The 20095-nt window shown below is 49.7% G+C and overlaps 2 protein-coding genes across 2 annotated transcripts in view; one reads left to right on the top strand and one right to left on the bottom strand.

The window, feature by feature from the left end:
* Nucleotides 1-20095, bottom strand: part of ARAP1 (ArfGAP with RhoGAP domain, ankyrin repeat and PH domain 1) — a 184971-nt gene that overhangs the window by 127588 nt on the left and 37288 nt on the right. The window lies entirely within an intron of this gene.
* The window catches only part of CLPB (caseinolytic mitochondrial matrix peptidase chaperone subunit B), an 86171-nt gene that overhangs the window by 65041 nt on the left and 1035 nt on the right, over nt 1-20095 (top strand). The window contains exons 8-15 of the mRNA XM_052812702.1: nt 3784-3861; nt 6236-6291; nt 8720-8764; nt 12129-12290; nt 15095-15251; nt 18340-18413; nt 19261-19380; nt 19863-19967. Of these exons, the coding sequence (XP_052668662.1) occupies nt 3784-3861; nt 6236-6291; nt 8720-8764; nt 12129-12290; nt 15095-15251; nt 18340-18413; nt 19261-19380; nt 19863-19967 (797 nt within the window). The remainder of the gene's footprint in view (nt 1-3783; nt 3862-6235; nt 6292-8719; nt 8765-12128; nt 12291-15094; nt 15252-18339; nt 18414-19260; nt 19381-19862; nt 19968-20095) is intronic.

Genomic DNA, 20095 nt, shown 5'->3' with positions numbered 1-20095 from the left:
GCGTCCAGGCATAAACCAGCAAGTCCTCATGGCGCTGGGGCTCGAGTTCCCACCAACTTCACAATCCCTGCACTCAGTCCCGTTTCACTGGGTGATGTGTCCTGGACTTTAAGGTTAAATTGGGCTTTTTCAGCTGTTTGGGCTGACTCCCTGCGTAGCGCAGTGATGCAAACCTTTACCTTCAGACTCAGTGACCACCACCTTTCAGGAAGACTCTCTGTCTTTCCCTGCAGACTCTGCAGGGATTAGGGATTCAGTAACACTCCTCTTTCTAATTCGCTGCAATGGTTAATCACCCTCATTATTAAAAAATGTTCTGCCTTATTTCTAGTTTGAATTCGTCTAGCTCCAGCCCCTGGAGCATGTTAATTTTGTCTGCTAGATGGGCGAGTTCTCTGCTTTCTTGTGGAGATACTTAATGACTGTGGTCAAGTCAATCCTCAAACCTCTCATTGTTAACCTCAGTAGATTGATTTTTTCTTGCAGTTTTCAGGCTCACTTGAGGCTCTGCACTTGTTCTCCTAATCCTCACCGGACCTATCTGGGTCTCCTCAAATACAGACATGGGCTCAGAGGAGCTCGGCTGCATGCAGGTCTTCTCAGCAACAGGAGCAACTCCAAGAGCTTTGTGGCAAATTCATGTGAGACTCCTTGGTACGATCCAGCTGCTGGAATATTTCTCTTGAGCTGCTGCTATTTAACATCTCCCCACCATTTCTCCTGCTGGCAGAGGCAGCATTTCACTGTCTTTCTGTAGGCTATGATATTCAGCTGCTTTTTACATGCAAAATGGAAATATTTGTTAAATATATTTACATGCAAATCTTTTTACATGCAAAAGGGAAATATTTAATAAATATTTCCCATGTCAGTTTACTCTCCCTGTTCCTGCAGGAAGACCTCTTTGCGTGCCACGGCTAGGGTGCCTTTTCTCAGGGATCCTTTATTTTCCCATACCCCATCAAGCAGAGGGTTTTGTAGACTGACTTTTTGAGGTTGAATTTCAGAATTCCCCAATTTTAAAGGTTACTGTCATGCTCTCCTGCCAGCTCCGTGGAGAAAACAAATCCACAGCTCCCCACGGTGCCGGCTGGTGCCCCGTTCGGGGGAGACAGGGGCAGCTGCGAGCCCAGGTCTGAGGGACAAGGACAGAGACTCAGTCCCAGGCAGTCAGAAAGAGAGGAGATGCGGTTTGGGGGATGGCAGTCACAAAGAGAGATGTGGTTTTATTCTTGTGTTTGCTGTGGATGCCACTGAAAGGCAGCAAACACAGAGCTTTGCAGTGCCACTTGTGCAGTGGCATTTAAAGAACTTTATTTTAAAAGCGCGGTCAAGCCGTGGATCTCTGAGTGATTTCCCTCTTCTTCATTCTACCTCTGATGCTGCTATTTTCCTCTGCTACCTTAAAAATAACGTAGGTTATCATTCTTGGGCATCTTGCCCGTTTCATGCCCTACTTCTATCAAAAAAAACCATGCCGCATCTTTAGTCTCACTGACATCTGGCAGCTGCCATGCGCCATTTGAAAAGCACGCTTGCAGGTACCTTATTCGGCGCAGCCTCCCCATCATTTGTAACACCGTACAGTTTGGGTTTATGTCGCTTCTTACAAAATACCACAAAACACTTTAAAATGTGCACCAATTCATATGGCAAGCATAATTCTTTTTAAGAGCTGTAATACAGGCTGTGTTTAAATAATGCAGATAAATCAGGAAGACTGAGATGTGAGTCCTTCTCTCTCCCTCTGAACTAGGAGCTGGCAATTCAGTATATTGCAGTGCCTCTGTGATTAACTCCCAGGGCACAAACCATGATCTGGTGAGCTCTGTGCTCTGCTCTGGAGCCTTGCACCACGTCGTTTTGCTAGAGCCAGCTGCCAAATTGTGTCCAAGCTATGGTCTGGAGCATTCCGTGTCCCGTGGTCCCTTCCTGGCTCCAGCTCAGTCCGAGTCCATCCCTGGTGCTCGGTGGGAAGCAGCAGATGGTGGTGCACCCAGAGGGCTGGCAGAGCAGAGCAAGCTCGGATGGTTTTGGTTTCCTGGGGCTCAGGTTTGGTTCAGGGGCAGAGTCAGCTGTCCGGGCATGAGGATAACTGCACTGCCATCCCCTGTGAGCACTTGTTCTGGTCTCATGGGGAAGAGCCTGTTTGAGGCAAGCTGGGAGGCAAATCTCAGTAGTGCTTTCCTTACACGTCCCCGCGTCCCATTGGCATATATCCTTATGAACCTCCTGAATTAAGAGCTTGGTTCATCCCTTACAAGATCTGGGTGAGATGTGAAGCCCCTGCAGATGAAAATTCAGAACAGAACCCACAAAATACCTCCTCCTCTCCCTGCCCCCTTTAGTCACTGCCTGAACTGAAGCCACCCTACCCACCTGCACCGGTATTTCACATTTACTAGTGGTCACTTCAGAGTCTTCCAGGGTACAAATACCCCGGGAGTCTGTTTTCCATAGGCTGTGCTCAGCACGGGCTTTGCTCAAAGGTTTGTGACACTTGCTTGGACTCCAGGGGAGGCTGGACAGGTACTTGGAAGTGACACTCGTGGAGGATACATATCACGGCAGGCACAGGAGATCCCCAGAGCTGAAGATAGGTGGGGGTCAGCACAATATAGGGAGGAAAGTCCCACTGATGGGGCTTACTCGTCCCTGAGCCTCCTCCTGCAGCTGCTGCTTCTCATGCCACTGCAGGGAGCATCACTGCACCGAGCTGATGCCAGCAGCAGATGGAGGAAACACCTAGTCCATCTCCCGGTGTCAACCAACCACCAGATATCAAGTCCAGTCCAACAAAGGACTATCTAATATTAAAATGCTAAGAATTATTTACTTAGCCAAAAGGCCAAGCAGCAATGGACCCTTGGTCTGAACCAGGGCAGTCACTTTTGTGCTCCACAGGCCAGATCCAGCCTGCAGGTGACTACGTTTGATCCTTTTGGCCTCAAAAGCTGTTCCTTATCTTCCAGATAAGCCTAGTGCAGTGATGTTACTGGTTTGGTGAACATGCTCACAGAGTCTGAGGCTGTTCAGTGGGGCTGAGGGACTGAATCACACCTTGGGTGGCTGTGGAGACCCATGGAGGGTAGGAGGCACCATCGGCTCTGCAAGGCAGATCAGTGTCTGTCCTGAAGAAGGGGTGGGCTGTTAGGACTAGGAGTTTGGGAGGTAATAGGGTGTTGCAGTTTCCAAACCCTTCTTGCCTTTTGTAAAATTTTCCATTGGTATCTTAACCAGGATGCCCTAGGATATTGCTGTCCAGTGAGGCACAGAGATAGCCGGCTCTCCTTTCCCAGTCCTTCTAGACTTGCACCAGTTCAGAGCTTTTGTGACCTTCAGTCACCTCCCTCTTTCCATTCACATGCAAGAAAGAATACATAAACCTCTTCAAACCCGCTTTTTTGCAGAAAGGTCGCACTTGCAAGCTGGCAACGCGGCGTGCCTCTCGCATCCTCCCCTCGCCAACCCCCGTTGCTCCATCCATCCATCCCTGTCCCCCCTCCCCACCGTCTCCCTGGCAACGCTGAGTGCACATCCTGGAAAACTTTATCCGAAATCTGCTCTGGGCAGCTTTCCAAATCCATGCTAACCTGATTAGGTGTCTCTGGGGCCTTGGCTGGCTAATCAAATTAGATAGCACTAATGGTAGTGAGGACTTTGAGTGGGTAGAGAGCAGTAAAACATAGTGTATACTTAGTGATAATTATACTTGCTTTTGTGTCATTGATTTATATGCCTTCCCCCCCCCCCCTTTTTTGTTTTCGTTGTCTTTAAATGCAGCTATTCGGAGGAAAGAAAATGGCTGGTATGATGAGGAGCACCCACTGGTCTTTCTTTTCTTGGGATCATCTGGAATAGGTAACGTCTGGGTTGCAGTGAGAGGGACGGAGAGCCCCATGTCGCAGCTGGGCTGGGAGAGGGGGCTGCGGCAGGGCGGCTCCTCAGGCTCAGCACAGGCCCGCAGCACTTTTCGCAGGCTCTGCATAAAATACCAGCTAAAGATGCTGTCGTCCTTCCAACTGGTTACCCAGTCCATCGTCCCACAGGGCAACCACCGCCAGACTCCAGCACACACAGCCACATCCCGTGCTGGGGCATGAGCAGCCTCACACTGAATGATCCCGGGGGACTGTCTGCCCTCCAAGTCTCAAGAAGGGGCGGTTTTCACCATAAAAGTGTTATTTTAACAGCCCTGTGCTTTCCAGCAGGAATGCCTCCATGGGTGGGGTAATAGTAGAAATTTGCTGCTTGCAAACTGAATCTCTCCTCATCTTGCTCCTGTGAGCAAGGATTGCTTTGTAATGACAGGATTTTATTGACACCGATAATATTTGTCCTCAGGCACAATAAAATGCAACATGACAGCTGATCAGTTCATGAAATGGACAAAATGACTTTTAGGGAGGGAAAAAAAAAAAAGCAGCTTTAAAGTAACCAAACTGTGACATTTGAAACAACCAACCTCAGTGCTTCTCCTGCATCCACTGACTCCCGTGGTCCTTGGGAAGATGCTGGTGCTGGAGGGGTTAAGGCAACGGGACACACACAAGGATTGCTGCCTGACCAGGCTCCTGCCTAAGAGCAGTGGCAGGCCAAGTATTAACTCTAAATGACTTGCTATAAAGCTGTATAAAAACAGTAAGAAATGTTTTTGAGACTTCATTGCCCTGCTTATAGCAGGTCTGAAGGCTCAGTAATGTAAATTGTCAGCTCTTCAACTCCCATGTATTTCCATGGGGTTTTTTTTTCTTTCTTTTACTGCCATAAAAATGAATATTGAAATAAGAAAGCAAAACAGCTGAGAATTTTATTGTCTCAAATGGATATTTTAAATAGGGCTTGAAGTAACAGCAGCCTGAAAGCCCAAATACGTGCAAACTCATATCTAATATGTCTTCACATTTCAGTAGATTCCCACAGCGGTTAAGCAATTTAAAGATCCGTTCATATATATGTATATACAATATGTATAAGTACACATATATACCTATATGCTTACACATTGGGATCTACAATATAGCAACATACGAAGCCAACAAAGCTTGAACTGAAGCAAGATGCTAAATTTTGGCAGAGATTTTACCTGCCAGAGCAGGCTTCCGAGCACAGTGATGAATTCCTATTTTTGCAGCCCTTTTGTGGTGATCTGGTTAAGTGATCCTGCAGATCTGACCCACCCAATCTATCGTCACCAAAATACAGCTGTGTCAGGGTGGGACTGGGGCAGATGTGTAATACTCCAGTAATACCGGACTTTTTTTAGCTAGTTTGGTTTTTAAGACACAGGTTTTTTATTTGGTATAGTTGTTTATAGCATGTCTATGTGCCTGCTCTCTGCCCTAACATGTCAGAGTGTTTATTTTTCAGTGTGCAGTTAAATCTAAAATGGATATATGTGGAGTGCAGATAGCACATGGGCTTCAGACGGTACGCGAGGTACTGTTGTAAACCCACAGAGCGTCCTCCGTGGCTGTGAAAGGCTGCACCTCACCTTTGCTCATAATCCCAGGAGACGAAATAGCCAAATCCTCCACCTGATAAACCCAATAAACTCAGCAATTACGTGCCAGTGGGTGGCAGCAGGGAAGAGGGGTTTGCTGGCAGAGCGGGGGATATTTCTGACACGGAGTAGTGCCTGCCTGTTAAATGAAGTTTTTCCTTGAACGGATGGGTTGGGAGGACAGGATCTGGCCTTTTGTGAGCTGGTATGTGTGTTCATCCGTGTCCGTGTGGATTTGCTCCATTACTGATTGTTCCTAATCCTAGAATTTTATGACAGTTGCCTTATATAAATCAAAGAAGGAAAGAATATCCCATTTCTCTGAAATTCTTTATCTAGAGAGTAAAAGACATTGCTTATGAAACCAAGAATAGTGATAGTAAGTGTAGCAAAAGCCTGATCTAACCACACCTTTTTGTGGAAAAAAAATAAAGATCTCTCTGCCCATCATGTAAGAATCAGCTATTAAAAATGAAGCAGCTGACGCTGTGATACTGCTCTCCTAATCAACCCCTTAACTGCTGCCCAGCTGTGTCCTGCCCAGGGCTCTCATCAGGGTATTATCCCAGGGATCTGACAGTGATACCCTCTTCCCACAAGTGCATTTTGCAGAAAAAAATATGTGTATCAGTTACAGGAGGTGCTAGCCCTGGTGTTAGCCCAGCTGACGGACAGACAGACAGTGGACAAATGTGCTTTAACACGAGTCTTTTCTTCCTGTCTTTGGAACAGGTAAAACTGAGCTCGCCAAGCAGACAGCCAAGTACATTCATAAGGATGTCAAAAAGGTAATGCCTCTTCGCTTTTTGCCGTCCAGGTGCTTTTAGTAATGGGGTGGGTTTGGTTTCTTGGTGGCAGGGTCATTGTCTGGCTTTGCTAGGCTGGGAGTCCAGCTCACTGGTGAGCCCGGCTGCCTTGCAGCACGCTTAATTCATCCGTAGAAGAGAAATGTGAGGTCTGTCTGTGCGCACTGAGAAAGGGCTTCAGCTGCATTAAAATGAACCTGTGAAGGTTCCTGTCTATGTTACCAGTATATTTGAATTGTAAAAATCTAAATGGATTTAACAATATCTTGTGTTCCCCGTTTGAGGCTGCTGTCATTTTGACATCCTGTGTTGTGAACGTATTTTTTTGCCTCTGTTACTAATAACGCTGTAAATTGTTAGAAGGATAAAATACTGAAAATCCGTTTTACATGTCCCTAGCTGCACCACTTGTCGCATCGTACCAGTACGGCGGTAGAGGTGGTGGCATTGATTTTGCGCTCGGGTTCTTAGTGCTGAAATGTTTCAAACAGCAGAAGCTGTTTGTGTAGTTTAGTTTGTTATCCACTTGGCAGTGTTTAGTGAAGATGGGTTAGAATTATTTCTAGGTGGTGGTGGCTTAGTAGGGGGATAGTTCAGAGATGTCTGAGATTTTAAAACACCAAGCTTTTAAAGCCAGGCTCCCCAATTCACATTTAAGTCTCTGCCTACCTTTGGGACATGCCCAGCTCTCTCGCATGGAGGACCGGGGAAGGTGCGGAGGTTGGAGCCGGGGAAGATGAGGAAACACAAACAGAGCTGCCCCCTGCGCCGACAATAGATTAATTCCTCTCCCCCACATCCTCCGGCAGAGAACGGACGCAAGATAAAATGACATGTGTAGAAAGAAGATCAAAAGTAAAACAACGCTATAAAAAACGGCTGTTCTGGTTTCTTTTCCTCATCCTTCTATAATTGCCTTCCAGAAGCAATAAATCCTGGCTCCTGCGTCCCAAGCACCTTCATCCCTGACTCCCGCACCTGGAACTGGTCAAAGCCCGGCCAAACATCAAATGGAGAAATCAGTTAAACACTGAATGTTGTGTTAATTCAATAGCATGCACAAATCGGAGTTTTATTGGTAATGAATCAGCTTAGCCGTCAGTGCTGTAACGAGCGGTGTGATGGGGGGTCATAAACCCCATGGGCAGTTATGGGGGTGCAGCAACTCGCAGGAACTGACGGATTAAGAAAGGAAAACCCGTAACCGTCCCATTTTCATACTGCTAGAGAGGCTGCAAGGTAATGACACATGCTAACTTCTTTGTCCAGCCTGCGTGGTATGAACACGGAGGCAGGAGGATTGGGAGCAGGATCAGACCAAAGCAAAGCAGGTCCTGCAGAGCCCGGCTCCGCTTTGTTTGTGCCAGCTGTTTGCCAGGATGTTGGTGGGACACTCCTCAGCATGCATGCTGCCAGGATCAGGCCCCAGTTTTGTACACCTCACTCTGCCCTGGGCATTTTGTTGGTATTTTAATATTTTTCAGGGAAATGTGGCTGTTTTGAATTGAAATCTGTGCTAAACTGGCCTGAACTCTTACCACCCCCCCCGCAAATACTGGTATTTCACAGGAGAGTGGCAAACCAGGCACTCCATCCCTTGGAAGTTCATGGCAGCACCATCTTGGTTTGGTGCCCCAAGGCATCACCCGGGACCAGAAAAGCTCTGGGCTCCCTGTGTGCTGCCAAATGTCCTGCCCATTAGCTCTGAAGCTGAATATTCAGGCTTGCCTTCTTCTTAGGCAGTTGGACTGGATGATCATTGTAGGTTCTTTCCAGCTGAAATACTCTATTCTATTCTATTCTATTCTTGTACCTCTAGGAGCTAGATTATAGCTGCAAGCCCAGGAAATTCAGTGTCTGCAGTGAATCATCAGCTTTTCAAATGCAAAAAGGAACCTTGGGTAGTAGCTGTAAATTCTCTAACAATATTATCTATTTAAGGTGATCACCCACAAACCTAGTTTACCTCGGCTTTATGATTTTGATTTTTATTTTATTTTTGCAGAGAGGCATTGCATTCTTCTTGTGATTTATTTCTAAAAAGCCGAACTGCAAGAATACCCATTTTATTTAGCAAATTGTGAGTTGCTGTTTCAGTCCCATCTGTATCGCTGCAGCTCCAGCAACAAGCAGTGTCTGAAGTGAACCTCGGCCGGGGGCTATGAGCTGGCAGTGGGAACTGTTCCTGACTCTCTTTGAGAAACTGCAATCATCTTCCTCTTCCTCAGAATAACCTTCAGCACTTTGTGGTGGATCTGGCCACTCCAGTGCCGGCTGTCCTGGGGAACCACAAAACCTTGTTGTGTTCATCTGTGCAGCCACCTGCCTGGTTCTGGAGGAGCCTTTTAAATGTAATGAAACTTGGAGCACATTCATCAAAAATCACGTTAAGAGTTTCTTTCTCTTGCAGGGTTTCATCAGACTGGACATGTCGGAGTTCCAGGAGAGGCACGAGGTTAGTAAATGGGCTGTGTCTGCTTCCAAGGGGTGCAGCTTCAAGTTTAATGGGTAATTTAAACAAATCCTGTCAATGCCCTTGTTCCCCTGCATTTGGTCCCTGTCCTTGGCAGTGCTGAGCATCTCCCTGCTGCTGCTGAATGTGACAAGCATCTCCTGTCTCATCCTGGCAGTGGCCTTCCCGAATTACTTCCACGTTCTCCAGAAAATGGGCCGTTTGATGTGTCAAAGACAGAGCAATAGCAGTTGCTCTGGGCTGTGCAGTAAATTGCAATATGGGAAATACCAGCCAAAAAAGCAAGTTTAACTCAAAAAAATTAGGAACAGAGACCAAGGAGCAAGAAAAGCTCCAATAATTTGTATCTGATGCTGTGGCTTCTGTACACAGTGTCGACCCTTGGGGGAAGAGTGACTGAGAAGAAATCATATTGTGCATGAAAATCTGCAGCCTGGGCACAAGCCATGTGCTGTACGTCACCCTCCCGTGCCAGGGCTGTTTGTGCACTCCTGCCCAGGCAGGCAGAGCTGAGCCCAAAGCCCCATTCCCTTCCTTACCTCCGACACATTGCCGAGTCTGGTGCGGGATCATCGCCTCAGCGTACCTGCCACCGGGGAAAGGAGGAAAATCCAGCAGAAGACAGGATTGTGGTGGAGAGTCCACCCCTCCTGTCACACCTTCTGCCCAATTCTGGTGCTGCAGGAGAGGTGGGACATCTCACCAGGGTCACCCCTGGGGCTGGGGGGGCCCTAAATCCCTTTGGATGGCTCTGCCTCCCCAGAAAGCAGCAAGGTCCTAGCTGAGATAGGTTCATAATATTTTTCTTTTGATGGCTGTGCAGGAGCCTTGTATTTTTTATTGATGCCAATGGGGAAGTGCACCTAAATCCAGAAAGCATGGGATGAGAAATATTCCATGAAGGATCTGAGGATCATTCCCATTGGAGCTGCTGCATTGTTGTACGGAGATAGGGAAGAAGGAGGAGGAGGACTCGCTGGCTGGGACCTGGGAAGATGGTGTCTTGGAGGAGGAGGAGGAAGGTGCTGGGGAGGAGCTCAGAAGGACTGGTCCAAGATGGGAGTACTATTTTTTTGCATTTCTTGCTGCTGAGGTCTGTAGCCAGCCTCCAGCCCATACACACCAGGCTGCAAGCGGGCAGGGGTCAGGCAGACCCTCACACTCAGCATGCCACGCTGACAAGGGCTGATTCGAGTTTTGGCCTGGCACGAGACAGTGAGAGCCTCAGCACCATCGTCAGGAACTGCAGGGCCCTCAGATGGCCAAGGCTAGAAAAGGTCCAGAAAATATGTTATTTTGTCCAAAGCAGTGAGGTGAAGAGGTGTGGGAAGAGAAAATAAAGACGTGCTTGCTGCTGGCCTGATAGATTGGTTATGATAGGTTCCTACACTGTAGGAGTCAAAAATAGATAAAAATAAAGCCATGTTGATGATTCAGTACAAAGAAAGAGGAGTTAAGAGTAGCAGTATAAATGTAAGATATAAAATGCTGTGCCCTGACTAAGACAAGAGGCAGAGCAAAGGGAATGAATAAAGTAGAGAATTGCAGCGAAAGCAATATAAATTTTTCAAGCAAACAAGGATCAGGAGGTCAGCCCAGGAGACGGCATCCTTTGAAGGAGCCAGGGGAGCCTCACGTAGCCCCAGGCACTGTGAAACGAATGCAACGAATTAGCTGCCATTGAATTAGCTGCCATCGGCTAATTTCTTCTCTGCTGTTCCCGAGCCAGGGGGACCCCCCTCACCTCCACAGCCCGTGTCCGTGGGAGCGGGCAGGGGCGGCACCGGCGGTGCAGAGCGGCGATGCTCAGGGAAGGGGGATCGCAGCTCTCCCCGGGCAGCCTGCCCGTATTGCTCGGCAAAGAGGAGCCACTTGAATGGGAGAACCATAGAACCACAGAATGGTTTGGGTTGGAAGGGACCTTTCAAGGCCATCTAGTCCAACCCCCCTGCCATGGGCAGGGACATCTTCAACCAGATCAGGTTGCTCAGAGCCCCGTCCAACCTGGCCTTGAACAGTTCCAGGGATGGGGCATCCACAACTTCTCTGGGCAACCTGGGCCAGGGTTTCACCACCCTCAGCGTAAACATTTCTTCCTTACATCTAGTCTGAATCTCCCCTCTTTTAGTTTAAAACCAACATCCCTTGTCCTATCGCTACAGGCCCTACTAAAAAGCCTGTCCCCATCTTTCTTACAAGCCCCCTTTAAGTACTGTAGTACTTTAAGTACTGCTATAAGGTCTCCCTGGAGCCTTCTCTTCTCCGGGCTGAACAACCCCAACTCTCTCTCAGCCTGTCCTCACAGCAGAGGTGTTCCAGCTCTCTGATCATTTTTGTGGCCTCCTCCAGACCCGCTCCAACAGGTCCCTGTCTTCCCTATACAAGTCAGGTGCTTAGTTAGAAGCTGCCGTGGCTTCTCTCCTCTGCCAGCCCCATGGAGCCAGGCTCACCGAAAGGGGACACACCAGCACGGCCGTGCCATGGCGCATGCGGCTTTTGTCATTCACCAGCACTGAGACCACGACACACTCGCCCTTGAGCTGTGCTGCTTCCTTGTCCTGGATTAAGGAGAGGAAATTTCTTTGTTTTATGAGGATTTGGGATTTTGCTCCACGAATTGCTTCTGCTGCCCATACAACCAGCCAGCCACTGACTCTGCATGTCCAACGTCCCAGAGAACAACGCAGGATTAACAAACTGACTGATAATTTTGTTCTTTTCAACTTTTATACACCTAAAGATGCATACGCAGACCCTGGTCACTTGAAAATGCTCCAAGCTGTACATCAAAAATCACTTGTCATTTTTGCCAAAACATTTCTATTGTCAGAAATATTCTTCTAAATAATCTTCTAAATTTTTTAACCAAAAAAATCATGACGTCAAGTAGTGAAGTCGGTTATTGACACAGGAAAAATATTTCCATCGTGGCCTCTTCTCAAGCTTTGATTCCCCACCGGAGCCACCTGCCACTCATAATCCTTTGAATTCTTGCTCTTAAAAAGGCTAAAGGAGATGAAAATAGGTCTTGGACAGCTGGGGTGGGTCGCTCAGACACTGCTTAGAAAAGCAGGGGTGATGCCTTTTTGCCTGTCTGTGGCTGCTCCTGCAGATTCTGCTGGTTAAAGCTCTGGGCAAGGTAACTGCTTGCAGCAGCCACCAATCTGCATTTTGCCAAATTGTTGCTTATTAAGCTGATTTGGGGATACCCAGGGTGCGATAGATGTCACAAAGAATATAGAGCTTGATTTGTCTGCAGCAAAGAGTCGTGGCTGCCTGCTGAGCTACCGATAGCGTTCCTGGCACCCACGGATCAGCTTTCACGTGTCCTGTTGCTTCCTCCTAGGTCGCCAAGTTTATCGGCTCTCCGCCTGGCTACGTGGGCCATGAAGAGGGCGGGCAGCTCACCAAAAAGCTGAGGCAGTGTCCAAATGCTGTGGTGCTCTTTGATGAGGTTGACAAAGCCCACCCAGATGTCCTCACCATCATGCTGCAGCTGTTTGATGAGGTAAATCCACATTTCAGGGTCAGGGTTTGCAGAGGGGCTGTTTGGAAGGTGACAGTGAGTGATGCAAGGGACGATGGCTACAGGAGATGTCCTGGAGCAGAGCTGAAATGCTCTAGATCAATAGTCCCTTCCGAAAAATGTGACCCAGCCAGTCAGCCTCTTCTGCATTTTAGCATCAGGAAACAGGGTGATGCTGAGGTCTCCTGGTGGAATAAATGACATCTTCAGGCAAAGAAAAAGCCAGTGATGGGAGGGTTGGAAACTTGAGAAAGAAACTTGGGAATCGGATTGTCCCATGTCACCGTGAAGGCGTGACGGTGAAAACTGTCATGAGGATACTGCTAAAAAAAACACCGCAGTGACAGCTCAGTGTGGGAATAGGTGGGCAGGGCAGAATAGGGTCCAGGGCAGAAAGCAGGAGCAACAAGAGGAGGCAGGAGGACAGCAGCCCTGTTCCTGTGGGTGCCCTGTGCCTACCCCCCATGGCATGGAGGAAATCGTCTCCTAGGTCCCAGGCTCAGGTCAGGGTGTTGTCACAACATCAGAAAAGCAGGGTGGTCAGGGGACTTCATAGTCCATTGGTATACTAATGAGTCATGTCTTGTTAATTGCTGTTTTTTAGTTCAGGTTGGTTAATTTATGACTCTTCAGTTGGCGTGTGATTTGTCTCACACCCTTCCTCCCCCAAACATAGAATCATAGAATGGTTTGGGTTGGAAGGGACCTTAAAGACCACCTAGTTCCAGCCCCCCTGCAAAACCATTCAGCTGACTACCTAGGAGGAATCTGGGGCTGCTTCCCAGGACTTCAGCTGTCTCCAGAGGAAGCCAGGAGATTCTTGGAGATGCCTGGGAGGAATCCTGAAGAGCTACCGGCATGGACCTGCCTTAACATACACAAAACTCCTCACTCAGGTAGCTACCTTGGAGGAGTCAGGCTCCCAAAAGCATTGTGTATGCTGGGGGAAGGTCCATGCCTGGTAGCTCTCCAGGAAAACTCCCAGGCATCTCCAGGAGTGTGTTGGCCTCCTCTGGAGGCAGCTGAAGTCCCAGATAGAAGCCCTAGACTCCTCCAAGGCAGCTACCCAAGGAATTTTTTCGACGTTAGAGGCAGGTCTGTGCCTGTTAGCTCCCTGATACTCCTCCCAGGCATCTCCACACATGACACTACCTGATCCTGCTGGCAGTGGGAAGGAGAGCAGATACCTGCTGTCTGAGGAAGGCAGCACAACGTCTGTGACTTTGGAGTCCTTTGCTGTCTGCTGGTCTCTGGGGGACGCTTGGCATATGACCTGTCTTGGGCAGCTGCAGCTCTCTTGCACGAGCTGGCGGGAGCCAGGGACAAATGCGTGTGTCCAGGCTCTGCACCTTCTGCTGAGCCCTCAGCCTGTTGCATGCAAGCTTTTCGGTTTATTTTTAAGGTCCCAGTCTCTCCTCAGAGGCAACCAAGCTCCCGAGCAATGCGCTGGAAGGTTTGGGGTTTTTTTGTTTTAGGGATTAATAACACAATTTTTTCTTGCATAGATCATCGCAGCAGCAGCTAAATGTGAAATCAATTCCTGTACCACACACTTGACAGGGCAATAACCCAAATGTTAATCTCAAGCACCCAACAAGGATTTGTGTCATTGTGCTGGATATCTGCTGCTGGAGACATATCGAGGAAAGAAACTGCCTGGGGAGCTGCTTATTTTTTCCTTATTTTTCTCTCTTTTTTTATTTTATTAATCAAGAGAACTAGTACTTTTGAAGGGTTCCTGCACTGGTTTGGCAGGAGGAAGGTTGATGCCGCACCAGTTAGCTGCTGTAGCGGTCGCCCCCACCACTGAGCGCAGTGCTGGGCTGCCCTGGTTTGGTTTGCCGGGCAATCCCGCAGGCGTGAGGGATGCTCTCTATTGCCTCTTGCTGTCACGGCCTCTCCGTTGCTTAGTTCACTCCATTATAGCCATAACCTGGTTATTTCTGCAAGGTTATTTCAGCTTTGCTTATTTTCAGTCAGGCTACTAGCAGCCTGTGCATCCCTGTGGTGCTTTCAGACCACTACAAAGCCCCCTCTGAGCCCTCCCTGCCCTCCCAGGCGGCCACAGTGCCACGGAGAGCTTTGAACTGACTCATCTGGAAGGCTTTGGTGAACATCTGGGCAATGTTGCTGGAGCTGTTCAAGGCACCAATGCCTGCTGCTGCCCGTTTTGCCCCCCAAAAGAGCCTGTACGGGGGAATGACTCGCGTCTCAGCCACTCCAGCACCAAGCCCAGCGTCCCAGCCTAAACCACAACCCCGGGCAGGGCTGAGCCAAGAGCCTGGACTGCCTCTGAGAGTCCTTCAAACCTACCTGAGGGGCAACAGCCTCTGTTAGAGGGCTGGGACAGAGGCATGAGGTGACAACAACTTCACCTGCACCGGTGGGGTTCATCAGAGCTCATGAGTCAGACCCAAAACCACGGCAGGGAGGTAGGCAGAGCATCAAAGGCAGTTGAGTTATGTATGGGCAGCCATATGGGCTGCCCCAGCCCACCTCCCCTGTGAGGCATCTCCCAGGGCTTCCATCGAGTGTGTCCTGGATGGGACAGGATGGGACAGGCTGGGACCACGTGCAGGACAAGTTACTGCCATTCCTCGGAGAGGTGGGGGCTTCTTCAGCCTCTGCAGCTCAGCCCTGCCTCCTTCCTGCCTGTATCCTTGGGCATCCCTTCAAAAATAAATCTGCTAGGGGGAAAAATGAGGTACATGTCATTTTGCCTCATGTTTTGGCAATGTCCTGTGGCACCTGCTCATGCTGCTTGTGTTGACTCGGTGTTGTTGCAGGGCAGGCTGACAGATGGGAAGGGGAAAACCATTGACTGCAAGGATGCCATCTTTATCATGACCTCCAACGTGGCAAGCGATGAGATTGCGCAGCACGCTCTGCAGCTCCGACAAGAGGCCATGGAGATGAGCAAGAAAAGGATCGCAGAAAACTTAGGTACTGGTCTTTTGATGTCGTACTCCAAATCCCTAAAGAATCCGCCTCCTTCCTAACATTCATTTGACACCAGCTCAGCCATCCTTCTGCCATGGGGGAGCACCCAGACCCTTCGGTTGCCTCTCCACTGCTCGCCCCTGCAGCTGGTCCGCACTGACACGTCCTCCAGGCACTGCAGCTTTAGGGCAAGCCTCAGGGATGCTCCTCTGCCAGAAGGGAAGGCAGCTGCCTCTTCTTTTGTGTGTGTGTCTAGGAAGTCGTGCTGTTGCCTTCTAGGATGACCTGTTGCTGAGAAGTCCCACACCCCTATCTCCACCGTTCTGCCTCCTGTGATACCTCTGCTTTGGGCTTGCCCTGTTCTGAAATCCTCATTATTTGAGATCACATCCTTCAGAGGGAGAGCACATCTTTGGAGGAGGCTTTCTGTTCCACCTCTCAGTCTTCCTCATGCTGTGCGCTCTTCCTTTATCTCCTCACCCTTTTCATTCTTTCAGGACCCTTCCAAATGCTTTCTAGAAAAGACTGGGGCTGGTACAGGTGCTCATATTAAAGAGGAAGAGTTTTGTTTCCTCACAGTCCTTCCAAAAAGGACTGAGCTTAATCAATTTTACTTCACCTTGGAATGGAGCCCTGGACCCACACATCAGAGTCTTGTAGAAAATTTTCCAAAAATGTGAATGAGGTAATAAAAGGAGAATTGAGTAGAGCAAGGGCAGCCTCTAAGATTTGAACTACACAACTCCGCTGAAGGCAGCAGAGTCCCAATTTATGCGCGACCCTTCACCAGCCAGTTGGTGATAACTGCAGTGGCACCAGGAGGCCCCAGGGACTGGTAGGTCTCTGCTGTGCCAAGGAGGGATGGACGGACGGTGGTCGGCAACGCCTGCACCAGGGGCCGTCCCTTCTAGCTCTAAAATGCGTGGCAGTTTGTAAGCACAGGCACTGGCACAGGGAAACATCATCTCCATCGCGTGCTGCTGTGCCTGTGGATAACCAGGCAGCCACAAACAATGGCTGCATCCCTTGTTTTCTCATCAGTTTTAAAAAACTCATCAGTTTGTTTTTTTTTTTAAGACCCATTTATGGTCTTAAATGTCTGGACATGCATCTTCCATAGGGTACGTCACAGTATGTGCTGTCACAGATGCACCATATTTCCTAAAGGTCAGTCTCGAGAGTTCTGCTCACCAGTGGAAATGCCCGGAGAAGCTGTGGTGTGCAGTGTGTGCTGTGGCTGTGCCCGGGAAACAACCACAGCCCTCTGCATCAGCTCCACGGGAGCAGGAAAAAATGTTTGGTTTTGGTGTCAAATGTATTTTCCAGCTTCTTTCTCACTGTCTCTTCCTTTTTATTTTGAGAAGTGGATGCCAAAGCTGGCTTAATTCAGAATCTTTAAACTTCAATCAAACTAGGTAAAGGACAAAGCATGCCTGCAACTGAACTTTCAAGAATAACATTTTAAAATGCCAAGCACTTTTCTCCTAAACGAGGAAAGCATTGAATTTTAATTTCTAGAACTGTACAGCAGACAGCTGCAGTGAGCAAACGGCAGTGAGAGAGCATAGCCGGAAAATGCATTTCGGCTCAGAAGCCTGCCCTCAATTGAGTTTCGTGGAGCTCTTTGCAATTTACTGAGTTCTTGGCTTGGAGATGCTCTTGAAGGCAGTGGCCAGGTCAGCGTAAGTGCCTGGGCGGGCAGATAAATGGAAAGATAGAGGGAAGGAGCTGCTTCTGCAGCATCTCTGCGTCTGCGAGTGGAAGCAGCAGATATTACTGGTGGCAAACCTGAATATGGGGGGCAGCTCTGTCTCTTCTGCCTTCTCCAGCTCTCCTCTTCCAGAATGCCATGCCGAGTTCCTGTGACTTAGTGAAAAACCCCTTGGTGTCTTTTAGCAGAAAACAGAGAAGTGAAATGGGCCAAATCCTTATAACCAAAGACACCCCCCCCTGCTCCATTTAGACTGCACGGATGGGCCATACTGTCTATCTCCCCCATGCTGTGCAGCAAACTCCTCACCCAGGATGCAAACAAGAACCACGAGCGTGCTCGTGTCTGCCATGGGGGAAAAGAAGAAGAGGTGATTTCAGAGCGCACAGCACCGCTTCGTTGCATGCTGGCACCAGTGTGGGTCTGGTGGAAGAGAGCTCCTTCTGCCGCTGCTGGGGGTGCAACGATCTGCGCCAAGGCTGCGAGCTGGGAAGGGCTCCCAGCACCCAGCGTGGGTCTTTCTCCACTGCCCCGCGTGTCAGGATCCTATCCAGAGCACCTTGGATGCAAGGGATCTCCCAATGAGCATCCTTGCATTAAAATAGCATGTGAAGTTAAATGCATGAAGATGTAGGAAGGAATGAGACGGTAAAGACAAAGGGAAAAGCAAATTTGGGCGGCAGACAGGTAAACCTTGCATTTGAGCCGTCTGTTCAGAGCTGGGATTCGGGAGCCAGCCAGACCCTGGCTCCATCTGCAGTCAGCTGAGGGAAGTAGACTCCGGCCAGAGGCAGAGTTGTGCCACAAACCGTCAGAACAGGGGTTTTGCAGTTTGCTGAAGGGACGGAGGACTGTTCCTCTGTGCCTGACAGAGCTGCAGGAGCCTACGCAGAGCAGCCACGGCTGTCGATGTGCCCTGTGTGTAATGTAATTACCACCGGCTCCCAGACCCCAGCCACCGGCCGGGGTCTGTGGAGGCCGAGTGAGGACTCCTGCTGTCCGAAACCTCCGGGCGGCAGCTCCTGGGGGTGTAGGGCAGAGAGCGGAGGCAGAGCCGGAGCTCTTTTGCCATGCAAGTGAAACACGTCAGTGTAGGGTGCTCTCCTCGGGCACCCGACACGTGCAGGGGCAGCCACGGGAGACCCAGACACGCTGTCCAGAGTGTCAAGCGCAGGGACACCCCACTACTGAACCAAGCGTGGATGGTGGTGGGTGTGGAGGTTCCAGGTCTGTTCTGAGGTTCCCTCCGGACCCCCACCTCACCCCCCTGCTCAGCCTCTGGCTCCTTGTCACACTGCTTTGCTCGTCCATCCTCCGGGAGCTGGGCAGATGGGAAGCCCGTGTCCCACCTTACCCACCAACACCCCGTCTGTCTTCCAGAGGATGTCCAGATGACTGACAAGATAACCATCTCCAAGCAGTTCAAGGAAAAGGTTATTCGCCCCATCTTGAAGGTACGAATGATTTTTTTCATGGCTTATGTTTCAGGTATCCTGAGCTTTGGTCACTCAGTCATTCGATGCAATATCCATGTTCCTCACCCAGCTGTGAGATAAGTGACATGACGTCGTTTTTTAATTTTCACCCACTAAGAAGTAAGGTCAGAGTCCAGCAGAAACAAATAACAGCTTCTTACTCACTCCCTGTCCTCTTGTATTAGAGCAACAACATGAGACAAGAAGGGGAACATAGGGTGGGAAGTGCTACACTGGGATTTTGGGGGTTCCCTGCTCTCCCAGGGTCACCGTCTGCTTAGCTCCTGCACTGCTGCAGAGGGGCCAGGAAAACCTGGCCACAGCAACACATCCTGATGGCATTAAGTTTCTTTAAGACGTTTCTGAAGCACTTCATGGTGCTGCTTGCCTGGCAGCTCCTACAGAGACCAAGAATTTGACCTCCCGGCAGAAGGCTCAGATCGGAGCCTCAGAACTGGGAGACCCTGAGAGCAGCGAGGGGTGTTACTGTAAGTGGCTCGGGCAGGAGCAAACAGCAGAAGAGGCTGGAGCTGGGCTTACACTGCAGGAGAGATTTGTTTCTAGTTCCTCTTGCCATCTCCAGAAGAATTAATTCCTCCTATAAGCCATGCTGAGAGGTACTCCTGGTGACCTGAGATCTGGCACCATGGATTTCCAGCTCCATGGCATGGGGTGGGATGGCTTCAGGGCCTCGCCACATGGATGCGTGAGCTGTCGGAGGTGGAGGTGATCCCTGGGGAGCTTCTCCTGCAGCGTCACTGTCACTACTGTCCCTATCGGGGTCACCAACCCTGTCTCCGCTGACCTTCGCCCCTTGTCCCTGCAGGCTCACTTCAGACGAGATGAGTTCCTGGGGAGGATCAATGAGATTGTCTATTTTCTCCCTTTTTGCCACTCGGAGCTCATCCAGCTTGTCAACAAGGAGCTGAATTTTTGGGCCAAGAAGGTAAAAACCATCCATGGCTTTAGAGGTAACTTCTCAAGCAATGCATGAGCAGGAGGAAGTCCCTGCCCAAGCCTTCATCCTCCTGATGTGGACACAGAGTGAATGTATATCTTTACCATAGTCTCACATGGTGTTCAACATGAGGGGACCCTACTCAGGAGGGTGGGGACCTCCTGGGACGGTGGAGGACGGTTCCTCCTGTGTTGGGGCAGCAATGAGCTTCAGGGCACGTTCAGAGACATTATTTGTCTAATTGGTCCTTACACATCTGAGCTCTCCAGTGGGGCTAAATAGAAATTGGCAGACCACTTGCTTTGGTGGGTCTGGCCTGGTGGAGCTCTTGGTGCCCTTTCTTCCTTGGCCCAGGACTGCTCACACCCCACCGTGCTGCCCGTGGTGTGTCCCCCCCACTGCTCAAGGAATGGGGTGCCAGGGTTGCTTGAAGGCTTCAGTAACTCTTCCTCTTCCTCCTCACCCGGCAGGCCAAGGCGAGGCACAACATCACCCTGCTCTGGGACAGGGAGGTCATGGACGTGCTGGCTGACGGCTACAACTTGCACTACGGTGCCCGGTCTATCAAACACGAGGTAAAGCCAAGGACAGAGCACGGGTGAAGCCCATGGCATCACCTCCAGCCCTGCTCTGCACAGGGGGAGTCAGGAGGGGATTATTGCTTGGGTCTGTCCTGCAGAAGAGGGTCCCCACAGCTCCCGAG

The sequence above is a fragment of the Harpia harpyja genome, chromosome 17 (genome assembly GCF_026419915.1).
Source record: "Harpia harpyja isolate bHarHar1 chromosome 17, bHarHar1 primary haplotype, whole genome shotgun sequence".
Classification (NCBI taxonomy): Eukaryota; Metazoa; Chordata; class Aves; order Accipitriformes; family Accipitridae; genus Harpia; species Harpia harpyja.
Note: the sequence above shows the minus strand (reverse complement) of the source record. Positions and strands in the feature narration are given on the sequence as shown.